A 22,509-nucleotide genomic window follows, 5' to 3' on the forward strand; every position below is an offset into this window, starting at 1 on the left:
AATCGTTTAATTCAAAATAAATTAAAATGAATTATTTTGTTAAATAATTATTGATAACGCTTATTCGATATCTTTTTGTCAATTGCATTCTCATTAGTTTACTATTTTGTATTATAAATAAAAATCTTTAAAGCTTTATAAATGACTTATAGCTAGAAAAGAATCTGTCGATTGGATGTTTTCTTTCTAGAGTTTGTAATCGTAATCCTTGACTTTACGCGAGCACTTTCTGCCCTGAAAATTTTTTTATTTCTTTCAACGATCTGACGTCGTAGTCGTAGTGAAAAAAGACTTCGAGGCTACCGATGGCGTTCGTGAAGCGTGAATTACGGAATTGACAGTCTGGCATAAGACAGTCATAGCATAAGAAGCAGCACGTTAATCGGTGAGTAGTTCGCTGACACATGACACTTTCTTTTATTTCCCTACATACAAATACAATTAAATATATGACAAAATATGTTTACTTAAACATATGACAAAATATTGAATTTCATTCAAACACGTTCTAATTGATCTATTTTTTTAATTTAACGGCACTCATTTACCAAAATGTTTAATTTAAACGTGAAATGTAATCTTAAAATTAAAATTTCGAATATTATCAAAGTTAAGAATTATATATCATTTATCTTATACTTAATATATATTTGTACAAGTGAAAATAGTAAAATGTAGTCTTTAATTAAATAAATATATATGATATACAATATATTTTATAATGATAATATCTTTTACTAATATATTTTTTTACTTATTTATAAATCCATATAAGTCAAAACAAAACAATAATTTTATTTTTTATTGATAAATCAACAAAAACCAATGAGAAATTTTATATATTATAATGACCATCTGTATTACCCTGCTTTCTAAATTTCGCTTCTATTACAGTTTTAAGAAAATTTAATATGCTGTAAATTAATTTGTTAATAATGTGTTAATATTGTTCTATTCAGATTTTAATGAGCCCATAAAAATATTTTCATTTTTTCTGTTGCTTTTGGAGCAAATTTCTTTTTAAATGATCCAATATGTGCTCAATTGGATTTAAGTCAGGTCTCTGCGAAATTCATTGCACCATATGAATATTGTTTTCTGAAAAACAATTCATAGTAACTTTAGCTTGGTGCTTCGGATCATTATCTTGTTGAAATATAAGATTGTTTTAAAAAACCATATTTCCCGATGGAATCGAACAAATTTTCTTTTAACATATCAATGTATTTAATTATCGTTAATTTATCATTAAGGACTACTAAATTTGTTAATCCTCAAGCACTGAAGTATCCATAGATCATTATAGAATCACCTTTATATTTCACGGTCATTTTTATATTACCTTGTCTAAAAGCTTCAGCTATATTTCTTCAAATACAACGCCATCTATTATCATTCAATATTTTAAATTTAGTGTCATTTCATATAATATATTCAATAAAATAATGGGACGTAACGTAACAATAAGACATCTGTCTGTGTATACTCGAATTGATGGTAGGTGCGTTAACTTACTTTTCTGGGGCGGTTGTATTTAATATATTTAAAGAAGATAATGAAGAAAGTCATTTCATTAAAAATTTGTTCTCTTCGTTGTCGTTTCATTTACAGTTTTCTTACTTATCATATCAACACAAGACAAAGATAAATACGATTCACCTTTGTTGAAACTTAGAGTTTGAACGTTCTTTATATTTGTCATTCAATGTTAAAGTAATTTGTACTTTAACATTGATAATTAAATCATGCGATGTGTGAATCGATTGTTGGTATGTAAAAAAAATCGTAATTGTTTGTAACAATATCCATAGATATGAGAAACGTTTGATTATTGTTTACAAAAATCGATGATTGACCAGGAAGTGGTTGGTAAACGGTACAAATGGAATAAATCAAGCGAGTAAAGCATAATTCGCGAGCTAATTCTCCGATCGATATGTTTATGAGATTAGTTGGGATGCGATGGATCGAATAATAAGCATTGATTTTGGGATTTAATTAGAAGATGAATCAAATTTTGACGAATAGTATAAATTTTATTTACGTTATCATCTTATTATTCAAATTAATAAATTGACGACGGCGATTGATGAATAATTATCCACATTTTAAATCCCTGTCCTCAATTATTAATATTTTAAAAGTAATTTTTTTCCCTTTGATCGAATTCAGAAAAACAACGTTTTATTTTTACGATTTTTATTTTATCTAGAATAATTGACTAATATTTAACGGATAAACTTTATCAGATACGCGATCAAGATATGTTGGATATCGCTGACTCGAACTTAAATTATTTTCTCCCTAGTTCTAGTGATTTTAGCAGATTATTACAAAATGTAGATCGGTGAAAAGTTAAAACAAATACGTTTTAATTTAAATCAGAATTGGATAAATCTATTCTGATGGTTGAGAGAATAATGTAGATTGAATGAAAACAAATATTTGGTTCCTTACATATCTCGTTAAAATGTTTTATCTAATCCTTGTAAACATAGTTCAATGCCATGTGACGGCGATCGACAATACCCAACTGAAGAAAAGTTTCGTCATGCTCCAAATGCTCCTTTGCTTCTCGCTTCTCTTTTCTCGTGGAAAATCTAAAGTGGTAATAAAGCTGGGGAACTCGAGTTTCGCGAACAGTTAGATCTCGTATTGCCAAAGGCTATCATTCGATTCTTACGTTTATTTCTTTCATTCAATCGAGGGCATGCTGTGCGCGAGAAATGTCTTTGCAACGTAAACATACAAAGTCGAAACGCATCTTTTTAATAGATCTTTAATGAAAATATTATTTTTTTTATAACTGTGAGGTATCATGGAAACGTAAGAATTAGCGATCATAATTAGAATCGAATTGACATTACCATCGGAAGAATTCGAATTATAATCTTGAAAATATTTATATTATTTTGAGGATATTCAAAACATCTGAAATGTTATATTTGTCTTTCTTTTTCTTTTTTCTAATCTCCAATTGAATCCGAGTCAATCCGAAATTTTTGAACACTTATCTCTTAAACAAACTTATGTCATATCGTTTAAATTAATTTTGTTTTATGATTAATGTTCTATTAATCAATATCGTATCACATTTTTTATTCGTTTTTAACAGATTTATAGCATCCACGAAATGAATGAAATATGGATCAGTTATGCTTCATTATTTACCGCCCTATGTTTTTTGAGTGTTCTGAAATCAAATTATGCAATTTTACAAAAATCAATATTATCAACGACAATTTCGGATGATCATGACGACATTGAGAAAAAGGAAAATAAATTCCTTCGTAATGCTAACCAAAAACCGAACATTATTATCATTGTTGCCGATGATATGGTAAGCAAAATGCAAATTTTCATTTAACTTAGAAATTTAGAATTAATATTTATAATAGAAAGACTTACACAATAATAGGGCTGGAACGATGTTAGCTTTCATGGCTCCAATCAAATCCCAACACCTAATATTGATGCACTTGCATATAATGGCGTTATCTTGAATAGTCACTACGTATCACCTCTTTGTACACCTAGTAGAGCAACATTAATGACAGGAAAGTATCCAACTCGACTTGGCTTGCAACATTCTGTTTTATTACATGCCGAACCAAGAGGACTTCCTTTGAATGAAAAATTACTTCCCGAGGTATTTCAATTATAAATATATAAATATATAAAGCTTTCAATGATATGAGCCGCTCACTTACCAAATCGATTAACTCCATAAAACAAAAGATGGAAAAATGTGACGAAATAATATAAATTGCTTTAAATTAGGAAAAATTATTAAGAATATAAAAAATGAAGACTGCATCAAGTGCTTTGACACTTAAATTACAAAAATTCAAAAAGTGGAAGTAATAGATCTGTCTTGTGTACGGCTCATATATATAATATAATATGAGTTAAAATTGTGAGTAAAAGATAATATATATATATATATATATATATATATATATATATATATATATTATATATATATATTTATATATATATATATATATATATATATATATATATATATATATTCTTCATTTATACGATTTTTTAAAAGTAAAAGTTTAAATCATTCCTTAAACGGAAATTATTTATTGCATTTTGCTTTCAGTACTTAAAAGAGGCTGGCTATGTAACGCATGCCGTTGGTAAATGGCACTTAGGATATTATAAAAAGGTCTACACTCCTACCTATCGCGGTTTCGATACTTTCTTTGGATACTATAACGGCGTTCAAGACTATTACACGCATTTTAGTGCCGATTTGGTAAATTTATTTATTTTAGTTATTATACGAGTAGTATTATAGATCGATACAAAAATCTATATGCATTGATAATACTTTAAATTCTAATGATATCGTTTAGAATGAAACAAACGTGTTGGAAGGTTTTGATATGCGACGAAATCTCTCAATAGCCTGGAATACATTAAATAAATATTCAACCGATTTATTTACGGAGGAATCAGTGAAACTCATCAATTATCACGATACCAAAGATCCAATGTTTCTTTATCTCGCACATTTAGCGCCACACAGTGGAAATTCTAAAAATCTTTTACAAGCACCCGATGAAGAAATAGCAAAATTTGGATATATTCATAATCCAGAAAGAAGAACTTATGCAGGTCGATATTAAACTGTTTTTTTTTTTTTTACAATGAATTTAGTCATTGAGCATTCTCTTTAAGATTGATCATTTTTTAGCGATGGTTTCTAAATTGGATCAAAGCGTAGGTGAGGTAGTTGCAGCTTTAAGAAATCGCGGCATGTTGGAAAATAGTATAATATTATTTATCAGTGATAACGGAGCGCCAACAATAAAAATTTTAAGTAATCATGGTAGCAATTATCCCCTTAGAGGCGTAAGTAATCAAACTGCAAAGATATGTAACAAGTAAAATTGATTAAAACCCATCTATCTATTTGTAATTTAAAGATAAAAGAAACCCCTTGGGAAGGTGCTGTACGAGGAGTCGCGGCTATTTGGAGTCCATTCATAAAAAAATCAAAGAGAGTCTCATACCAATTAATGTCTATTGCTGATTGGCTTCCAACGCTACTTTCTGCGGCAGGTTAATTTCAAATACTTATAATTTATTTTTATTAATTTTCGACGATTCTTTTCAATTTCAATTTTGAATTTAAAGGATTAAACAAAAGTCAATTAGGTAAGATAGATGGTTTGGATCTTTGGGAAACTATAGCGGAAAATCATATTAGTCCTCGATCTGAAATACTCATCAATATCGATGACATTAGCAATTATGCTGCCATTCGTTATGGAGATTTTAAATACATTACGGGTGATACTGGTATCAACGATGAGTGGCTAGGAGAGAGTGGCAAACCAAGCGAAGAATCTGGTTTTCCACCAGTATACGATCCTAATCAAATTCTGCAAAGCAAAACGGGTATCGCTATTGCTGGTGTGATTACTGCTCAAGAGATAATCGAATCGAGACGAAGTAGAAGCGTTGGTGTTGAAGATGATATTAATAAAGGATTCCAAAAGATGATGTTAACTGCAGATCAATTACTTGATTTACGAATGAAATCAGAAATTAAATGCAATGTTAGAGAAGAAGATATGGTTAGTTAATTAGTTTCATTAATTTAATTAGCACGAATTAGAGAAACGATCATATTGAGAATATCAGTGAAAAATATAAGAAATTTTTGTTTTGCAGATAACATGCAATGCTCTACTAGCTCCTTGCCTATTCAATATCGTTAACGATCCTTGTGAAATGATAAATTTAGCTGAATCAAAACCACAAATCCTTGCATTGTTGGAGCGAGCTATACTGAAACAACGATTTAACGTTGTACAGCCGACTAATCAGAAGTCAGATGACTTGGCGAATCCATTGCTACACAACAATACGTGGGTCCATTGGGGCGACATTGACGATTTAAACAAGACAAAATTATTGAATCATTTTCAGAATAAAGATTCTGTTAAATATCCTATTGAATTAGTGGCAACAATATCTATACTCGTTGGTTTTTTTATCTTGGGTATAATAACCCTTTTTGCATTGGCATGTGGAAAACAATACAAGACAAAGAACAGAAGAGACCCGAAGGATGCAAAAAATCTCAGTAGAATCAAAAATGTCAATGAGATCGAAAGGTACTCTATATCGGATAATGAAGGTGAAAAGAAATCCAATAGTGTCAATTCAAATATAATGAAAGATTTTACTACGAAATGACTATTGGTTTCAAGGTGCACGACACCTAAATTCAAAACTACTATAAAGATTTCTTATTGTGTTCATGAATCTATGAAAACATAGTATACGTTTGATTTATATTATATATTTTATATTCTCCTAATAAAGAGAATAATATTCTCTTTGTTAGGAGAAGATGTAAAACAAATAATATTAATTATCCAATCGAATGAATATTTAAATACAAAAAGAAATTTTCGTGTCACTTTATAATCGATATCCAGATAATAGTCTCGACGATATAGGCCAAAATATATCGATTAGATGACTATTTAATAATTTCGTGATATTGAAATTCTTACTTGTACTGCAAGTAAATCGAATTTCCAACAAATTCACGTACATTTTATTCTTATATGTAAATATATCTCTATATTTAAATACAACATAATATTAAAAAAAAAAATGTTTCGCCTATTCTTAATTTAACTAATTTTAACCATCGAAGCTAATCTTTATCTATTTTCTTAATGAAGATATTTAAATAATTCGAAAACACTTACATTAATCATTGTCGCAGAAAAATATATATATACTTTTTATTTAGTAAGAAAAGAAAATTAACTAGAAATATCTTAACCATAATAATACATAATTCATTATAGTCCAAGTTTGTTCTCCAAATACTATACATAATTGAAAAATCGATAATTTTAATAGGTTAAAATTAAGATATACAATATGTCAGATAAATACCTCTCTTGTATTTTATTTTGTCATTATCTTTTCTTTTTTTTCTTTGTCTTCTTTTGTACAAAATTTTGTGAAAATAAGAAACGAGAGATTGCACGCGAAGGAGGCGATGTTTCGAAAGTGTTCCTATCTATCTGTGTTCGGTATAATACTCATTTAAAATTATTTTATATGTGTATATATATATATATATATATATATATATATATATATATACACATACACACACACACACATATATTTGTCATACGAAACGCCAAGAATTCTTCTATAAATTTATAAACAAGTACTCAACAGCGCAAACAATAATATACCAATAAATTTATATATATATAAATAATTAATGAGAGAAAACTACGCGTATTCAATTGGATAATCCGTTTGCACTACAAACGATCGATATTGCCACATAATGCAATATAACAAAGATTAGAGAAATCTCTAAGAAAAGAAACAATTTTTCATATTATACAAGAACTCGCAGGCTGTACAAGTATCATACAATGTAGAGCATATTTTTCAAGGTCTCCTTCGAAGATAAGCCACCCTTAATAAAAGCCTTACATTTTTATCGCGTGTATCGTTAGACTTCATATAAATTTCTAAACATCACGTGACTTATCTAAAAAAAAAAAGAGAAAAAAAAAAAAAAAAAAAAAAAATTTCTTTCTAAGTAGCCTAAATAGCCATTGGAGTTCCTTGAGAAGGTGCATGTGACTTTTCAAAACTGCGATAAGTTCGTTAGAATGATAAACTTATCATTCAAAAATGAAGTGCTTTTTTATCTCGATTTTAACTACAAGATCTTTAACTGCAGAAAAAAATCTTGGCAGTTGGCACTTGGCAGGAATGTAACCAAAAAGCAAGTATGTAGTCCATTTCATTCTCGTTGCTCGTTCATCACATGTGCATCACCTTTGGGGTACTATCAAGCAAATAATAAAATACAATTACTAGAAATAGATAAAAAATATATATATATAAGTAGTCTAACGTATTTACCTTTTTCCCCATAGCCAATTTAAAAGAACGCTCGACTGACTCTGAACGTCTCGTGCTGCAAGAAAGATCATAATTATCATTAAACGTAACGACAATACTTTTACGATATGATTCTCAAATGTTATGAAACTAAATTACTCAAGTACTTAGATTACTCGTAAAGATGAATCTAACGATTATACGTACAGAGCGTATAGTTCGCATTAACAAGTTTTGCAGCAGCTTCCGGTGGTAGCGTACTTAGGACATCTTTATGTGCTAGTAAAGACATTTGTTGCGTGTGCCTCAACTCTCTCTCGTCCCTTAACCGTACATCCTTTGTATGCCCAACCGTATGTAACTGCGACAGCCTAAAGGGAAAACTAGCTTGTACCAAGGAACATACATTATCTAAGTCATGTGTACCAAGGAGCTTTTTTTCGTAATAGGTAAAGGGGGTTTAATTAGAAAAATAGAGAGTTTTGATTACAAAAACGCAGCAAAAATTTTATCACCAAAAGATCGTCTTAAAAAATATTTCACAGATCAGCTCAAAGATAATAAAAAGCATGTGTATGTATTTGAAACACAGACCTGCAATAAAATCGGGGCAAGGACATCTACATGTACATCTTGTTCTCAAAACACATTCTTCGAAGCTTGTGGAACATTGTTTATCTTACAGGAATTATGGAAGAAATATCAGGGAAGACAGCAATAAGGTTTTCAAAATGATAAAGAAAATACATGAGCACAACTTGAAAATCTTCTACGTGCTAAGTAAAATTCGAGTGATTCTAAATAAGATATTTGACTGATTACTACAAAAAAATCTTTTCGTAGATATACCATATAAACAGGGTTAAAAAAGAAAGAATTTAACGTTAACGAAAAATGATACGTACTTCAGAGAAAGAGCTGCTTTATCTTCTTCTATCGGTGCGTCTATGGCTTCTTTGGCTATTTCAACGGGACCATCCGATTTCGATGGCGAAGGATGCTCGACGAGCGGTTCATCCATCGTTTCCGAGGAAGCTGGAGCATCCTTTTTCGGGCTCGAATCGGACGAAGATATTTTTCGTAGTTCCTCGTTTATTCGAATAGCGTTTGATAATCGCAATTGCAAGGTATCACGTTCCTCGAGCAATTGCATCAATTCGTGCGTCAATTCCTCGCATCTAACGTCTCGTTGATGGAGCATATAAAGAGCGAGGTCAAGTTCGTTCGAATATTTCGAATCTTCTCTTTCTTCGAGGATATCAGATGTATTCGAAGTCGTCCTTTCTATTTCTTGACCTTCCTGAATCTTCTGTGCTTCACCAACAGAGAAATCTTTTTTCAGAGCACGTTGGATTATTTCGTATTCCTTCATTTTACCTTCCAATCGATTGGTCAATTCTCTAATCTCAACTTCCTTTTCTTTGACATATTGTCTTAACTCGGCCAATTCTCTTTCGTCCTTTCCAGATATTTCAATGAGTTCCTCGATACGTATATTCTTTTCATTAACTTGGATGGTCAAATTTTGAATTTCTGCTTCCTTGGTAAAGGTAAATTCGGAAATGATTTTTTCTTTCTCTTTAAGATTCAAGTTTGCCTTTTGTAATTCTTCGTTCTTACGACGTAACGCCTCATCCCATTCCATCGACCTCGTCTCCAATTGTTTCTTAAGATTCTCTACATGCTGATCCCTAGATCGAAGCTTACTAAGTAATTCTTCGTTCTCCATCGATAACCTTTGTTTGATAGCATCAATTTCTGATTCCTTTTCTGCCAGCTTCTTTTCCAAGAGCTCTTCGCTTTCTAATCGAATCGCTTCCTTTTCCGAACCCAATCGTTCAATCATGTCTTTGGTTTCCTTCGAGACCATCTCAAGATTTTTCAAACGCGAGATCTCATTTTGCAATTCGTCTATACTTAATTTCAATTGCCAAATCTCTTGTTCTTTTGCGTATAATTCTGCTGTTAAGCTCTCACGTAACTCATAATCATCTGAGGAAGGATCTAAATTGGCTTGAGATAATTGGGAATCCTTCTCGGCTATGACGTATTTCAATTCGTTTATCTCTTGTTCCTTCGCATGCAACTCGTTCTGCAATCTGACGATCTCTTCCTGATCTTGAACTGATCTTTTATCTTTCTCTCTTGCAAGTAACGTCGATTCCTCCTTTTCTTGTGCATCTAAACGCTGAATCAAAATCTCCATTTGATTTTGTTTCTCTAATAAATTTTCTTTGGCCACTTGTAAATCGTTTTCCAATTGTGCTTTTTCGTTGTAAAGAAGATTTATACTATCTTGCATATCCTGAATTATTTTAGGATATGTGTTCTCTTCTATAATATATTTCAAGTGTTCTATCTCTTGCTGTTTCTCTTCCAATTGGATCTTGATCTTCTCTATTGTACTACGAAGCATCTCTTCGTTATCATTTCCCATTCTAAATAATGGTAAACCATCTACCGTATTGGAACTTTGTTGATTTTGGGGAAAATCGATGGAGGAAAGCCTATCCAATTCCGTTTGTTTTTCGCTCAGTTTTTCTTCAACTATTTTCAACAATGATTCCTTTTCTCTAAGTGCTCCTTTTACCTCTTCCAGAGATATACGCATCTTTTCGAATTCTGAAGTTAAACGAATTATCTCTCCAGCACTATCGCGCAAATCTTTTTTTGTTTCATCGAAATTTTTCAAGTCGATTCGAAGCTCTTTCGTTTCTGCATCCTTATTGTTTAATAACACTTTATATCTTTGTAATTCTTCTTCGAATTTACTCAAAACGGATTCCTTTTCCGATAAAGCTACTCGCAAATCTACGATTTCTTGCTCAAAGAGAGAAAGATTCGCATTTTGTTCCTGCAATTTTCTCGAAACATTTTCGGATTCACGTAAACGATCTTCCAGCTGTGCGATCGTCGACAGATATCTTTCTGTATCCAATGAATATTTTTGCGATTCATTTTCCCATTGTAATTGCCGTTGTTGAAATTCTTCTTTCACGTTCAACAATTCGGTCTTGACAGTTTCCAAGAGCGTAACTTTGTCTTGAAGATTTAATGACAAAGATTCTACAGTTTCCTCTTGAATAGATCTCTTCGATAATTCAGAGACATATTCGTCCGTGGTTATATGTAAAGAGTTTAATTTATCTCGAAGATCACGTATCTCTTTGTTTCTCTCTTCAATATCGATCGCATGCTTTTGCATGAGTTCTTGCGTTGCTTCGCTCACAAGAAAACTGACGGTTTCTACACTCTTCTGTTGAATCAATTCGCTCTCCTTAACGCTAAAGGCTCCTCGTAAATCATCTAATTCTTGTTTTTTTTCCTTTAATTCTTGAGCTAAACTTTGTATATTTTCTTGTAATTTTTCTTCGGCATCCTGACGACCTACGTATTGTTTTTGAAGTTCCTGCTTCAAATCGGCTACTTCTTGGACTCGAACGTTCAAAAGTTCTGTAACTTCTGTCAACGATTCTGATACAGCGAAGAATTTCTCTTCGGTGATCTTAGCTTCATGTATCTTCTTTTCCATTTTGGATTTCTCTTCGAGGATATTCTCCTCTCTCTTTTGCAACTCGTTTATTTTTGTTTCAGATTGTTTTAATTGTTGACTCATATCTTTCATTCGTTCTTCCATTTGAATGAACTCGTTGGAAATTTCATTAAGACGTTCTTCGAATCGTTTCTTCGAAGCTTCATTTTCTTCTTCTAATTTTTTCAACTGACCTTCCAATTCGTCTTTTCTTTCGCGTATTTTACCCAATTCTTGACTATCCTTTTCACTAGCAATTAATTTCTCTTCGAGCGTCGATATTCTCGACTTTTGTTCTTCCAAATAATGTTGAAGTTGTTCGTTTTCCGTAGCAAGAGTTTCCATGTCGTCCTTTAGCATTTCTAATTCTTTCTTGTATTCATCACATAATTTTTGAACGTCTGACGTTCCATCCTCGATAACTCTTTTCGGTAACTGTTTAGCCGACCTTCCAGATTCCAATGATGAAAGCTCGATTTCAGATGTTACATTGCTTTCCGAAGATTTGGCTTCCAAGAACTTTATTTTGTTCATAAGATCTTTATTTTCTAATCGAAGTACTTCGATATCCATATCTTGTCTTTCTTTCGTCTCCATGTATCTTTCATTAGCTGATACGATTACATCAATACGTTTTAACAAACTTTCCTTTTCAATGATCATGTTCTTATGTTCCTCGTTTAATTCTTTCAAGTTTTTCTCTAATTCGGTTATCTGTGATCTTAATTCTTCTTCGATAGCCGAATCTAACTCACATAAACCAGTCATAGATTGTTGACTCTTCAACTGTTGTTGCAAATTTTCTATCTGCACTTTGTACTCTTTCAATTTTTTTACCATTTTACCACTTCTTATCTGTGAAGCTTTATTTTCTTCCATCAATTCCATTTTGTCTTCTTCTAAATCTATTATTTTCTTTTCCATTTCACTGATAATCATACGCAATTGTATTTCTACACTAGGAATTAACGAAATTTGGTTATAATTATGATCGTCCGCTGTTTGTACGTCGTCAGCATTCCAACCCCAAGTGTCCTCGTCAGTATTAAATTTTTCAATAGAGTCATCGGCACTTAAATTTGTACTCTGTTCCATAATAGGTACTGACGTTTGTAGTTCTGTCAATTCGCTGCTTTCAGATGTAGCTTTTTGTAATTTATTCTCATCTTTTGGAGTTGTTTTCAAATCTTGTATAACATCTTTGGTCAACTCCTTCTCTTTGACTTCCTCCAGAATAATATTTTGTTGTTTTAATTCTTCCAAAGATTTGATTAGGTCATTCATTTGCAATTGCAATGTATCCCTTTCCTTCGTAATTTCTACTAAGCGACGTTGCAAATCAAGTATCGAATCGTTGTTCATAGATTCACGTGATTCTTGTTCTAAATTACTAATCTGCAGTTTATACATTTCTATTACATTACTTTGTTCTTCACATTGGACAGATAACGATGTTAAAATATCTTTTGTAGTGTTTAATTCCACTTGTAAAGATTGAATCTCATTGTCCTTCGCTGTTCTTAATTCTTGAATTTGCATATTAAGATTTTCTTGTTGATTAAATTGCGACTGCATTCGCGAGTGAACGTTGTTCATTTCATCGTTTAATAATCCAATTTGTTTAATTTTATCCTCTATCACGCGTTGCAAATTATCTATTTCTATTTGCATTGTCTGACAACGTTCCTGTGAAACTTTTAATTCTTCTTCGTATGCATTACGATTTAGCAACATTTGTGCCTTGTCCTCATTCATTTGCTTCTGCAAACTATAAATTTCTTTCTTAAGAGCTATACATTCCATATCTTTATTATTTACGAGATCCTGTAATTTTGCCGTATCCTTTTGTTCGTCTATGTTATATTGAGGTCCAAAAATTTTGGAAGCATCAAATAATTGAGGTACAGTATATTTTTCCTCAGGTATGACATCGTCCGAATCGCTGCTCTTTGTCACAGTAACGTTAGCTGTTTCTTCGATCGTTGTATGTCTTCGATTAAGTTTATCCAATTCTGATTGTAATTCTATTAATCTTTGATTATTCTCATTATTTTCTATCTTAAGATGCTCCAACTCATGTTCCAACGATTCCTTTTGATTCTTTAATAATTTATACTTTTCTAAGAATTCTTCCTTATCAGATTTAAGTAGTGCTATTTCGGATTGTAATGTTTCTACGGAACGTTTCATTTCATTCTCTACAGTTTCTATTTTTTCTTGTAAATCTTGTAATTCTTTTTCACGTTCTTTATACTTTCTCAATAAGTCATCATATTTTTCATCTTGAATTACCGTTTGATCCGTAGCAAGAATTTTCTCTTGCAAAGTTGCATTTAAAGTTTCAAGAGTTTTACTTTTTTCTACAATTTCTTCGTTCTCTTTGACCATGTATTCTAATTTTGCTTTTATTTCCTCATTATTCGCTAATAACGTATTATATTGATATAAAAGATCGTTGTAAGGATCTTCCATCGTTCTATTCCTTATACCAGATTGATTCATCATATCATTAAATCTTAAAGATTCACGCATTTGAACAAAATTACCAATAGAATTAGCTAATTCGTTATCTAAATTTTCAATTTCAGCTTCTCGCTCTTGAAGTTTAGCCTCTAATGCTTGTACTATGGCTTGACATTGTTCACAATGGTCGCATTGTTGTACTGTTGGTCTCGTATCCTGTCTCAATTCATTTTCCGAAGTTTGAGTTACTACATCTACGGACGAAACAATTTTCTTTTGTAATTCTTCAATAAGTAATTGTCGATCTTCAGACTCTTTTTCTGCATTTTCCAATTTTTCACTGATCTGTATCTGTTTCGACATTAATAAACCATTCTCCGCTTGAAGATGTTTTATCAATCCAAGGTGTTCTACATACTCCGTTTCCATAACTTGCATACGTACGCTAAGCTCTCTTGCATTTTCTTTCGTTTCTTCAAGAATCAATTGTTGTTGATCATATTTCTGAAGAATTTCTTTCTTGTAAGATTCATATTCGTCGATAATACTTTGTTTAGCTAATTTTTCTGTTTCTATCTCAGAGGAATATTGCGTTATGCGTCCATGCAATTTGTCGATTTCATCTTCCAATTCACTAATTTGATTAACGAGTAAAAACATCTTATCTTTCATAATAGCAACTTCATTTGTAAGTCTTTCGACATGCTCGAGAGAATCCGTTGCCTCGTTTTTAGCTTTACTTAACTTCTCCTCCAAATCAGCAATTTTATTATCTTTTTCTCGCATAGAACTCTCAACTTCTTGATTTTTCTTATTTTTCGCTTCTTTTTCATCCTTTTCGCTTGTCCATCTCTCTTCCAATTCCGCAATTCTTGCTTCGAACTCTTGACACATGGCAGTTTTTCTCTTCAAGGTTGCAACAATCTTCTTCATTTTTTCCAATTGTGCTTGCTTTTTGTTTTCAGAATCTGTAAGTTCCTGTTCTAAGTTTGCGACCTTAGTCTCTAAAGTAATTCTAGTTTCTTCTAAAAGATTTTGGCTAATAAGCTTTTCTTTCTCTAACAATTCAGTTTTTAAGCTTTCACATTCTTGAATTTTAGCATTTAATTCTTCGATAGTATCTTCGAATCTTCGATTATGCATTTCTATATCCTCCACATGTTTAACTTTCAAATGTTCCATCATCTTATAAGCATCTTTTAACTCGGACTGTAATTCGTCAATAAATTTAACATTGTTTTCGAAAGAACTTTTAAGATCCATGATACTATTCTCTGTATCAGTTTTAATTCTTTCCATTTCTATAATCCGTGCATCCAATTCTTCTTTAACCATCAAAACATTTTTAAGTTCATCATGTTTCTCTGCCAATTGGTATTGTAAGTCTTGATTCTGTTCAGATACGCTTTCAAATTGAACCAATAATTCATGTTTTTCTTTCATACGTTCGTCAATTTTACTTTGCATGTTATTAACAAGTATTTCGTTGTCACGTAACTCTTCTAATAATTTATCATATTCTTTATGAGGTACCGATTCTTGTAATTTTTCATATAATTCAGAATTTTTCTTTTCCAAAGAATAGGCTTCATCCTCCTTCGACCTTAGAGCATCGTTCACTTTTTCTAACTCCTGTAATATTGAAGCAATTCGAAGATCTTTTTGTTGAATATCAATTTTATAACTATTGAGTTGATCTTGCAAATTATCTATGGCAATCATCTCATTCTGTATTTGTAAATATTTATTATGTAAGTCTTGATTTTTACTTTCTAAGGTTTCTTTCAAATTAACTATTTCATTCTCTTTCATAGATATACTTGTCCTTTCTTTTTCTAGGCTTGATTCAAGCGTCGCTATTGTGGTTTCTAATTCTTCTTTTAATATATTTGTTGCTATATCTTTCTGTTCTACCTTTTCAATTAATTGCTTATTTTCCTCCTGTAACATACTAAAGCCATTCTCGATAGATACTTTACTTACTTCCAATGCATTCATCTTTTCCTCCAAATTTGCATACTTGAATTTCCATTCTTCTATTGTTTCCGTCATCTCCTTCAATTCATTTTCTAAAGTTTCTTTTTCTTTTTTGGATGCTTCACGATTAAGTATTTGTTTCGTTTTTATTTCTAATTCTTCTTCCTTACTGGATAACTTCAATTTCATTTCTTCTATAAGGTTCGTTTGTTCCGTTATTAATTCTTTACAATGTTTTATTTCTTTTTCTAATGATGCAATGATAACAGACTCGTCTTGCAGTGCTGCAGATACATTTGTCTGTTGATTACTATCACGTTTTTCTACAGGTTCTTGTAATCCTGCGCTAATTTCTTTTTTTTCCTCTTTCCTCTTGCTGTATTCGTCGGAAAATTCAATCTTATTGCATAGTTCTTCTTTTTCTTGAGTAGTTTTATTTAAATCATCAACTAAATGTTGGTTTAACTCTTCAAGTTGGTGCATTTTCGTAATAATTTCATGATTTTCTTCTAACAACTTATTCATTTTTAATTTTGTATCATTAGTTTCCATTTCATGCAATGCTACATTATTTGTTTGTTCAACTAATTTTTCTTGTAAAATTGTTAATTCTTTCTCGAGATTATTTTTCTCCAGTAGTAAAGTATCCATTTGATATTCAATGCTACGCTCTGTTCTCTGTGTATCGTTGGGTTTTTTCTCCTGAATTATACTTAAACGTTCCTCTAACTTAGTACATTGTATAGCTAGATCATTATTCTCGGCGGTGAGTGCTTTGATTCTCTCTTGAAGATTAGTATTTTCTTCTTCCTTATCTGATATCTGTAATTTTAACTTCATTAATTCAGTAGATAGATCATTATTCGCATGTAATAAAGATTCATTCTGCATATCAAGCTCATTTTTACGAATTTGTAAAATATCATTTGATTCAATTATTTCAGAATGACTATTTTCAAGATGATATAATTTTTCTTCAAGCTTTGTCATTTTTATCACGAGATCATTATTTTCTTGAGTAAGGAGTTCAATCTTTGCTGTATTTTCGTTATGTTCTGGAATACGTTCAAACGATTCCGTAGAACCAGTATCAGAAGATCCTTTCTCATCATTCCTGCTTAGTTTTACTATTAAGTCATTATTTTCCTGAGTTAACTGATCAATCTTTTTCAATAATTCATTTTTATCTACATCATTTATAGCCTCAAAGGATTCTGTAGAACCAGCATGTGAACTATTTCTTTCTTCCAATTTTGCTAATTTTAAAGTTAATTCATCATTTCTTTGTGTCAGATCTTCTATTTTTTTTAATAATTCATTTTTATCAACTTCATGTATAGTTTCAAATGACTCGGTTGATCCTGCATCAGAAGTACCTTTCTCCTCCAATTTTGTTAACTTACTTGATAACTCTGTATTCTCTTGCTGTAAAGTTTCTATTTTTTGAAGAAGTTCACTTACATTAGGTGACATTTCTAATTTATTTTGTGTTATTTTGTGCACACTTTCTAATTGTTCTTCTAAATCAACTACTTTCATTTCTGCAGTTACTCTATGATTTTCAGCATCTGCAATTTCTGCCTCTAACCCAGAAATTTTTTGTTTTACTGAATGTAGCTCTGAAATATGATAATTATATATGTATACACACGTATATAACATACATATATATATATATACACAAACACACATACACACTTCTTTATATCTTTTACAGTGTACTCAATAATACATTACCTTGGATAAGATCTAGTTTCTGATTTTCTAACATAGCTATGGCATCAATATTTTTTTGTATTTCATCAGTTTGCATGGATACCCTGCTTTCAAGCTCTGCTATACGTTCTTGCCAATCTCCTGCTGATGCTATACAGATTGTATAATATACCAATAATATACAAATAATTTCGTTTATTTATAATTATGTAATTAATGAAGCATTAAGTAATAAGTGCAATAAATGTTTAGTGTGTTTATATATAAATGAATTGTGAAAATATGCAAACAGTTTTTATAGCAATATTTACCCTTCTTTAATTAACAATCAATAAAAATGAAAATATAATTAATGTAAAATTCAATATAGATCATTATTAAAATATATTGAAAATGTTATTGATTAATCATATTAACTTAATTGTTAGCATTTTATATATTTAATAATGCAAATTAATTTAATATGTATGTGTAGTAATTATAACAATAACTCATGAACAAGTAAATATAAGTCTCATAACCCTTCATGCAGATAAAATGACTAATAAAATTATTTTTTATTAATAGTAGAGAGAAAAAAATGATTATATTTTCTAAAGGATAAATAATCTATATCTACAAATCAGATAATAGCAAACTTTGACAAGTAAAGTAGGTACCATGTTACATAAAACCAACTAATATTTAATACAATTTATTTGTTCGTTGATTAGTATTTTTCATGAATTTTTTCGTCATTATATATACAAATAAAACTAACTATAAGTCAAATAAGAATCCATCACCAAAAATCGTTAAAAGCTATATTGTTTCATTATCAATTTACAAGTAAATATTTGATTTTCAAGTATAGAAAAGATCTTTTTATAGCATGTACAATAATATTGATGTATATATATGCATGTATATGTGTAGATACATGCATGTACATATATGCATGAAAATACATACACGCATACACGCAAATATATATATATAATATTTCTATATTGACATTGCACTGTAAAGATTAACTTATTATAAAAATCATACGAAGAAATCTCACATTATGTCTCATAACTAGAAGGATGAAAAGAACAACGAAATAATTCCTGTCCTGGTTCCTACCTTTAAGCTCGTCAAAGTCTACCAGACTCAGCTGAAGGTTACCTTTCTCCTCCTCCAATAAAGCAACTTGATTTCCCAGCCTAACAAGCTCCGCATTTGTGTCAGACACCTAAATTATGTGTAAATATATTATTATTTATTTGTATGTAAAATAATATTTTATTATAGTACTAAATATTAAAAAATAATGATGAAAAATTATAATTACCATTTTAAAGTTTTCCAGTTGCTTTTGCAAGCCTTTTATTTTACTTTTGTGCTGGGCTTTCATTTTAACCATATTTCTATTTAATTCTTCTAACTCTTTTGTAAGTTTTTGAATTTTTTCATTTTCTTTTTGCACTGAAAGTTCAGATGGCAGTTGAGATGCAATATCATTCTTTTCTACTTCAAGATTGTGCACTAATTTTTCAAGCTCCATAATTCTACTAGAATAATCTTCATTCTTCACAGATAATTCCGCAAGCTGCTTTTGTAATTCGGTCTTAGATTCCTCTTCGAGCAAATCATTAGACCTTTTAAGTTCTTCTATCAAGTTTTCAAGTTCTGCTATCCTGTTGTCTTTTTCCATAATAGCTCCATTTCCGTGCATAGATTTAGAAGCAATAATTTTATTTTGCATGTCAGCAATATTCTTTTGAAGTTCGTACTTCTCATCTTGCAATTGACGATTATTTTCTTTCAATTTATTTAGGTTATACTGTAAATCTTCTACCGAAGGTGTTCTTACTATCCCTTTGTCAGATTCTAATTGAAATATCTTTTCATTAGCTTCTGCTAATTTAATTTCATAATCTTGCAATTGTTGAAGTAAGTTATCATTTTTCATTTTTAAGGAAGACTCAATGAGAATAAAATTTTCTTGCATAGATTTCATGGCACTTTTTGTATCTGTCAAAGTATCCAATGTTGAACGCAATAAATCAGAGTTTGCTATCTCAGTTAACTTTTGTTCAACCATATCATTTTCATATCTAGAAAAAATGTAGAAAAATCTCAACATTTCATATCTTTAATCACAATACATCCCTGTTTAATGCTTACCTTTTAATTGTACTATCTAATTCTGATATTATACCATCCCTTTCATGAAGTTGCTGAAGAAGATTATCATTTTTTTGTTTCAATGATGACTCTAATAAAACAAAGTGTTCTTGCATGGTTCGCATTTCACCTTTCGTATCTTCAAGCGTATCTAATGTTGTTTTTCCCTTTTTAGAAAGATCAGCTGACATAAGTGTGATAGCTTTAGTTTTAGAATCTATAACCGAATCCTTTTCTTTCAAATTTTCTTGGAGATCCATGATAACTGCTTGTAACTCAGAAATCTTATTGTTGAGCTCCATTATTTTATTATCCTTCTCCTGAATGTAAGTAGACTCTGGCATTGGTATTACCATCTTAAATTAAAACATTAAAACTGTTTATTATATTGTTTTTTTATGTAATATTGCATATAATGTATTAAATATATGACATACTTCAGATGTAACTATTACAGGTGTTATAGTTTGATCCTTTTGCAATTCCATCATCGCTAAATCTTTTTCATCCAATTGTTGTCTAATAGCTTCCACTTTTTCTTCTACAGCTCGCTTTGTTTCTGTTATTTCTTTATTACGTTGTTCAAATACTTTTCTATTCTCTACCAACATTCTTTGAAGCAAAGAAGATTTGGCTTTAGGTGTTGTTGCTTGACTAATATCTTTTATACTGGTATCAATTTCAGATAATTGTTCCAAATCTTTAGACGTCGAAGCACTCTCTTTACTGCGTTTTGACAGCTTAGTTCTAGATTTAATTTTTGATAATCTACTAGCATATTCCTAAAATTATATATACAAATCACAATGCATTAAAAATCTATAAAATAAATAATTAATATAATGAAATAAAAGATTATAACAGAATAAAATTAATAAGTAAAAATATGTTAAATGTCACCTGTACTTCTTCTTCTTTCTTTTTCAAACTTTGCTTATTCTTCAACATAATTTCTTTAAGAGATTCCAACTGATTTTTATTTTGCTTGCAGGTCTTCTTTGCTTCTAACATTTCAGGTGGACCTTCTTCCATGGTCCCTGGTGGTTCTTCAAATTCCCCCCACATTATGAACTGTACAAATAAAAGTACCATAAAACACTTCATTGTCTTTTATATTAAACTAATTCTATGATTGATTTAGTTTGCGATAACTTGTAGAATATGTGGCAGTGAAAGTTCTACTAAAATGTTCAGATATTCAAGCTCCACCCAATGTTCTCATTTTCATGAACTAATTGGATAGTAGCTCTGCCGAGGTGAACTAATTATATTAACCTACACATAGACTGTAAACATTTCTATAAACTAGGTTGATCTTTTAACATATCCAATGATAGAATCAATATAGTATAAAAAGATATAAACAACGTCTGCAGGATAATAAAAAAAAAATAATTACAAAATAATTAGATATATTATTTATTAATAATCATACTTTTTAGAGAATTCAATATATTATCCTTTTTTCACTTTTACATATTCCAATATATCACATAGAAATATATGTAATTTCTTCAAAATAAACCTAATAATAAATTAATTAACTTGATAATAATATTAATACATTTCGAAAATTATAAACATGCGCTCTAATCTTCAAATCCAAATTACAAGATATATTTCATATTTTTTACTGGTATACCAAAAATGTAAAAGGATAAAAATTAACCTACGATATATCTTCTGGTTTCTATTACGAACCAATCATTTTCAAATAGATAAGAAAATAGTTGTCATGCATTTAAACTTTGAAAGAGGTAAGAAATATTTGTGTACACGTAGCAAAATGACGTAACATACGCGTTGCAGAAGATGGAAAAGATTATAACAAGAAAGGTTAAGGGACTTACGAATTTGTCGAGAATATTGAACTAAATAAGAAATTGTTTACCGGATGAAAAAAAGCATATTTTTTGTTTTAACAAACAATTTATCTATAAAATATATTTACCTTTTATTTTAGTTCTATAAGATGTCAAGATGGAAATGCGTCACTGTGTCTGCACATATTTTCTGCCTTTTTTCGCACGACTAGTACTTTTCTTCTACAAGAAACAAATGCACAATACATATACACGATACTCACACAGACTTGCCTTTTTATTACTTATACAATTCGTTCTTTGTCCAATACGATATTTGAAAATTTATCAAAAATCTTTCGAGCTTTCCTTTCCGTCGTAAGAAGTTGGACAAAAATTAACACCCGTTGGTTAAGATTGGAACCATAGCGCCATTAGGTGGATTTAATACGTACTAACGCAATAAAATCGAAACATTGAAATCACGCATTGAAATCATTTATTTTATTTACTATTATTTTTTATGTTTTAACTCACAAACATTTACTATACTTTCCTTTCATAGCTTTCCTAGTTTTATAAACAGCATAATGATAAAAAAAAAATTGTTAAAATCGAAAAAACATTTCAAAGAACGCGATTAATCATTATAGTAAAATTTTTCATATCTCATCAATACAATATAATTTCCTACGAACATATCATCAATAATTCTAAACAATCTGTTATAATTATATTAAATATACTAAAGAAAGAAACTAAATATCGAACAGAATAGCATTATTTCTCTTCTCAATTAAAAATAAACAATATTTTCCAATCGCGCGGTTCTTAAAAAAACAAAAGCCAATGCAGATTTGTCGATCGATTATCGCGCGCTTTTTCATAAAAACAAAATTGAAAATCAATGATTATTCAAACAAAAGAAATATGAAAGAATAATATATAATAATG

General features: G+C 30.3%; 2 protein-coding genes across 7 annotated transcripts; one reads left to right on the forward strand and one right to left on the reverse strand.

Moving 5' to 3' along the window:
* Window positions 1-297: 297 nt before the first annotated feature.
* Window positions 298-6,647, forward strand: LOC124953292 (arylsulfatase B-like). 3 transcript variants are annotated; one of them, XM_047504481.1, is made up of 9 exons: window positions 298-385; window positions 3,116-3,340; window positions 3,419-3,649; window positions 4,112-4,267; window positions 4,368-4,629; window positions 4,709-4,866; window positions 4,941-5,076; window positions 5,152-5,594; window positions 5,692-6,646. In XM_047504481.1, the coding sequence occupies exons 2-9, from the start codon at window positions 3,134-3,136 to the stop codon at window positions 6,217-6,219; spliced, it is 2,121 nt and encodes a 706-aa protein (XP_047360437.1). In that variant the 5' UTR covers window positions 298-385; window positions 3,116-3,133; the 3' UTR covers window positions 6,220-6,646. The 3 variants fall into 3 exon arrangements, with proteins under 3 accessions (XP_047360437.1, XP_047360428.1, XP_047360447.1); XM_047504472.1 differs by lacking the exon at window positions 298-385 and adding an exon at window positions 2,323-2,608 and having other exon boundaries at window positions 5,692-6,647; XM_047504491.1 differs by lacking the exon at window positions 298-385 and adding an exon at window positions 2,637-2,826.
* LOC124953266 (protein lava lamp-like) lies at window positions 6,566-21,960 on the reverse strand. Of its 4 annotated transcripts, none has more exons than XM_047504406.1 (11): window positions 21,705-21,960; window positions 20,654-20,824; window positions 20,191-20,535; window positions 19,754-20,109; window positions 18,918-19,683; window positions 18,752-18,818; window positions 17,624-17,752; window positions 8,820-17,505; window positions 8,122-8,285; window positions 7,936-7,990; window positions 6,566-7,858 (listed from the first exon to the last, which is right to left on the reverse strand). In XM_047504406.1, the coding sequence occupies exons 2-11, from the start codon at window positions 20,816-20,818 to the stop codon at window positions 7,834-7,836; spliced, it is 10,758 nt and encodes a 3,585-aa protein (XP_047360362.1). In that variant the 5' UTR covers window positions 20,819-20,824; window positions 21,705-21,960; the 3' UTR covers window positions 6,566-7,833. The 4 variants fall into 4 exon arrangements, with proteins under 4 accessions (XP_047360362.1, XP_047360354.1, XP_047360346.1 ...); XM_047504398.1 differs by having other exon boundaries at window positions 18,710-18,818; XM_047504390.1 differs by lacking the exon at window positions 21,705-21,960 and having other exon boundaries at window positions 18,710-18,818; window positions 20,654-20,872.
* Window positions 21,961-22,509: the final 549 nt, after the last annotated feature.

This window comes from Vespa velutina, chromosome 1, assembly GCF_912470025.1.
Source record: "Vespa velutina chromosome 1, iVesVel2.1, whole genome shotgun sequence".
In the NCBI taxonomy this organism is placed as follows: domain Eukaryota; kingdom Metazoa; phylum Arthropoda; class Insecta; order Hymenoptera; family Vespidae; genus Vespa; species Vespa velutina.

Coding starts and splice junctions, on each gene's coding strand:
- LOC124953292 (XM_047504472.1), top strand. CDS start 2,432: ATGAAAACAAATATTTGGTTCCTTACATATCTCGTTAAAATGTTTTAT. Junction 2,609..3,115: donor CTCGTGGAAAATCTAAAGTG/GTAATAAAGCTG, acceptor CGTTTTTAACAG/ATTTATAGCATCCACGAAAT. Junction 5,077..5,151: donor AACGCTACTTTCTGCGGCAG/GTTAATTTCAAA, acceptor TTGAATTTAAAG/GATTAAACAAAAGTCAATTA.
- LOC124953266 (XM_047504390.1), bottom strand. CDS start 20,857: ATGAAGTGTTTTATGGTACTTTTATTTGTACAGTTCATAATGTGGGGG. Junction 20,536..20,653: donor AGAAAGAAGAAGAAGTACAG/GTGACATTTAAC, acceptor ATATAATTTTAG/GAATATGCTAGTAGATTATC. Junction 7,859..7,935: donor AATTGGCTATGGGGAAAAAG/GTAAATACGTTA, acceptor TTTGCTTGATAG/TACCCCAAAGGTGATGCACA.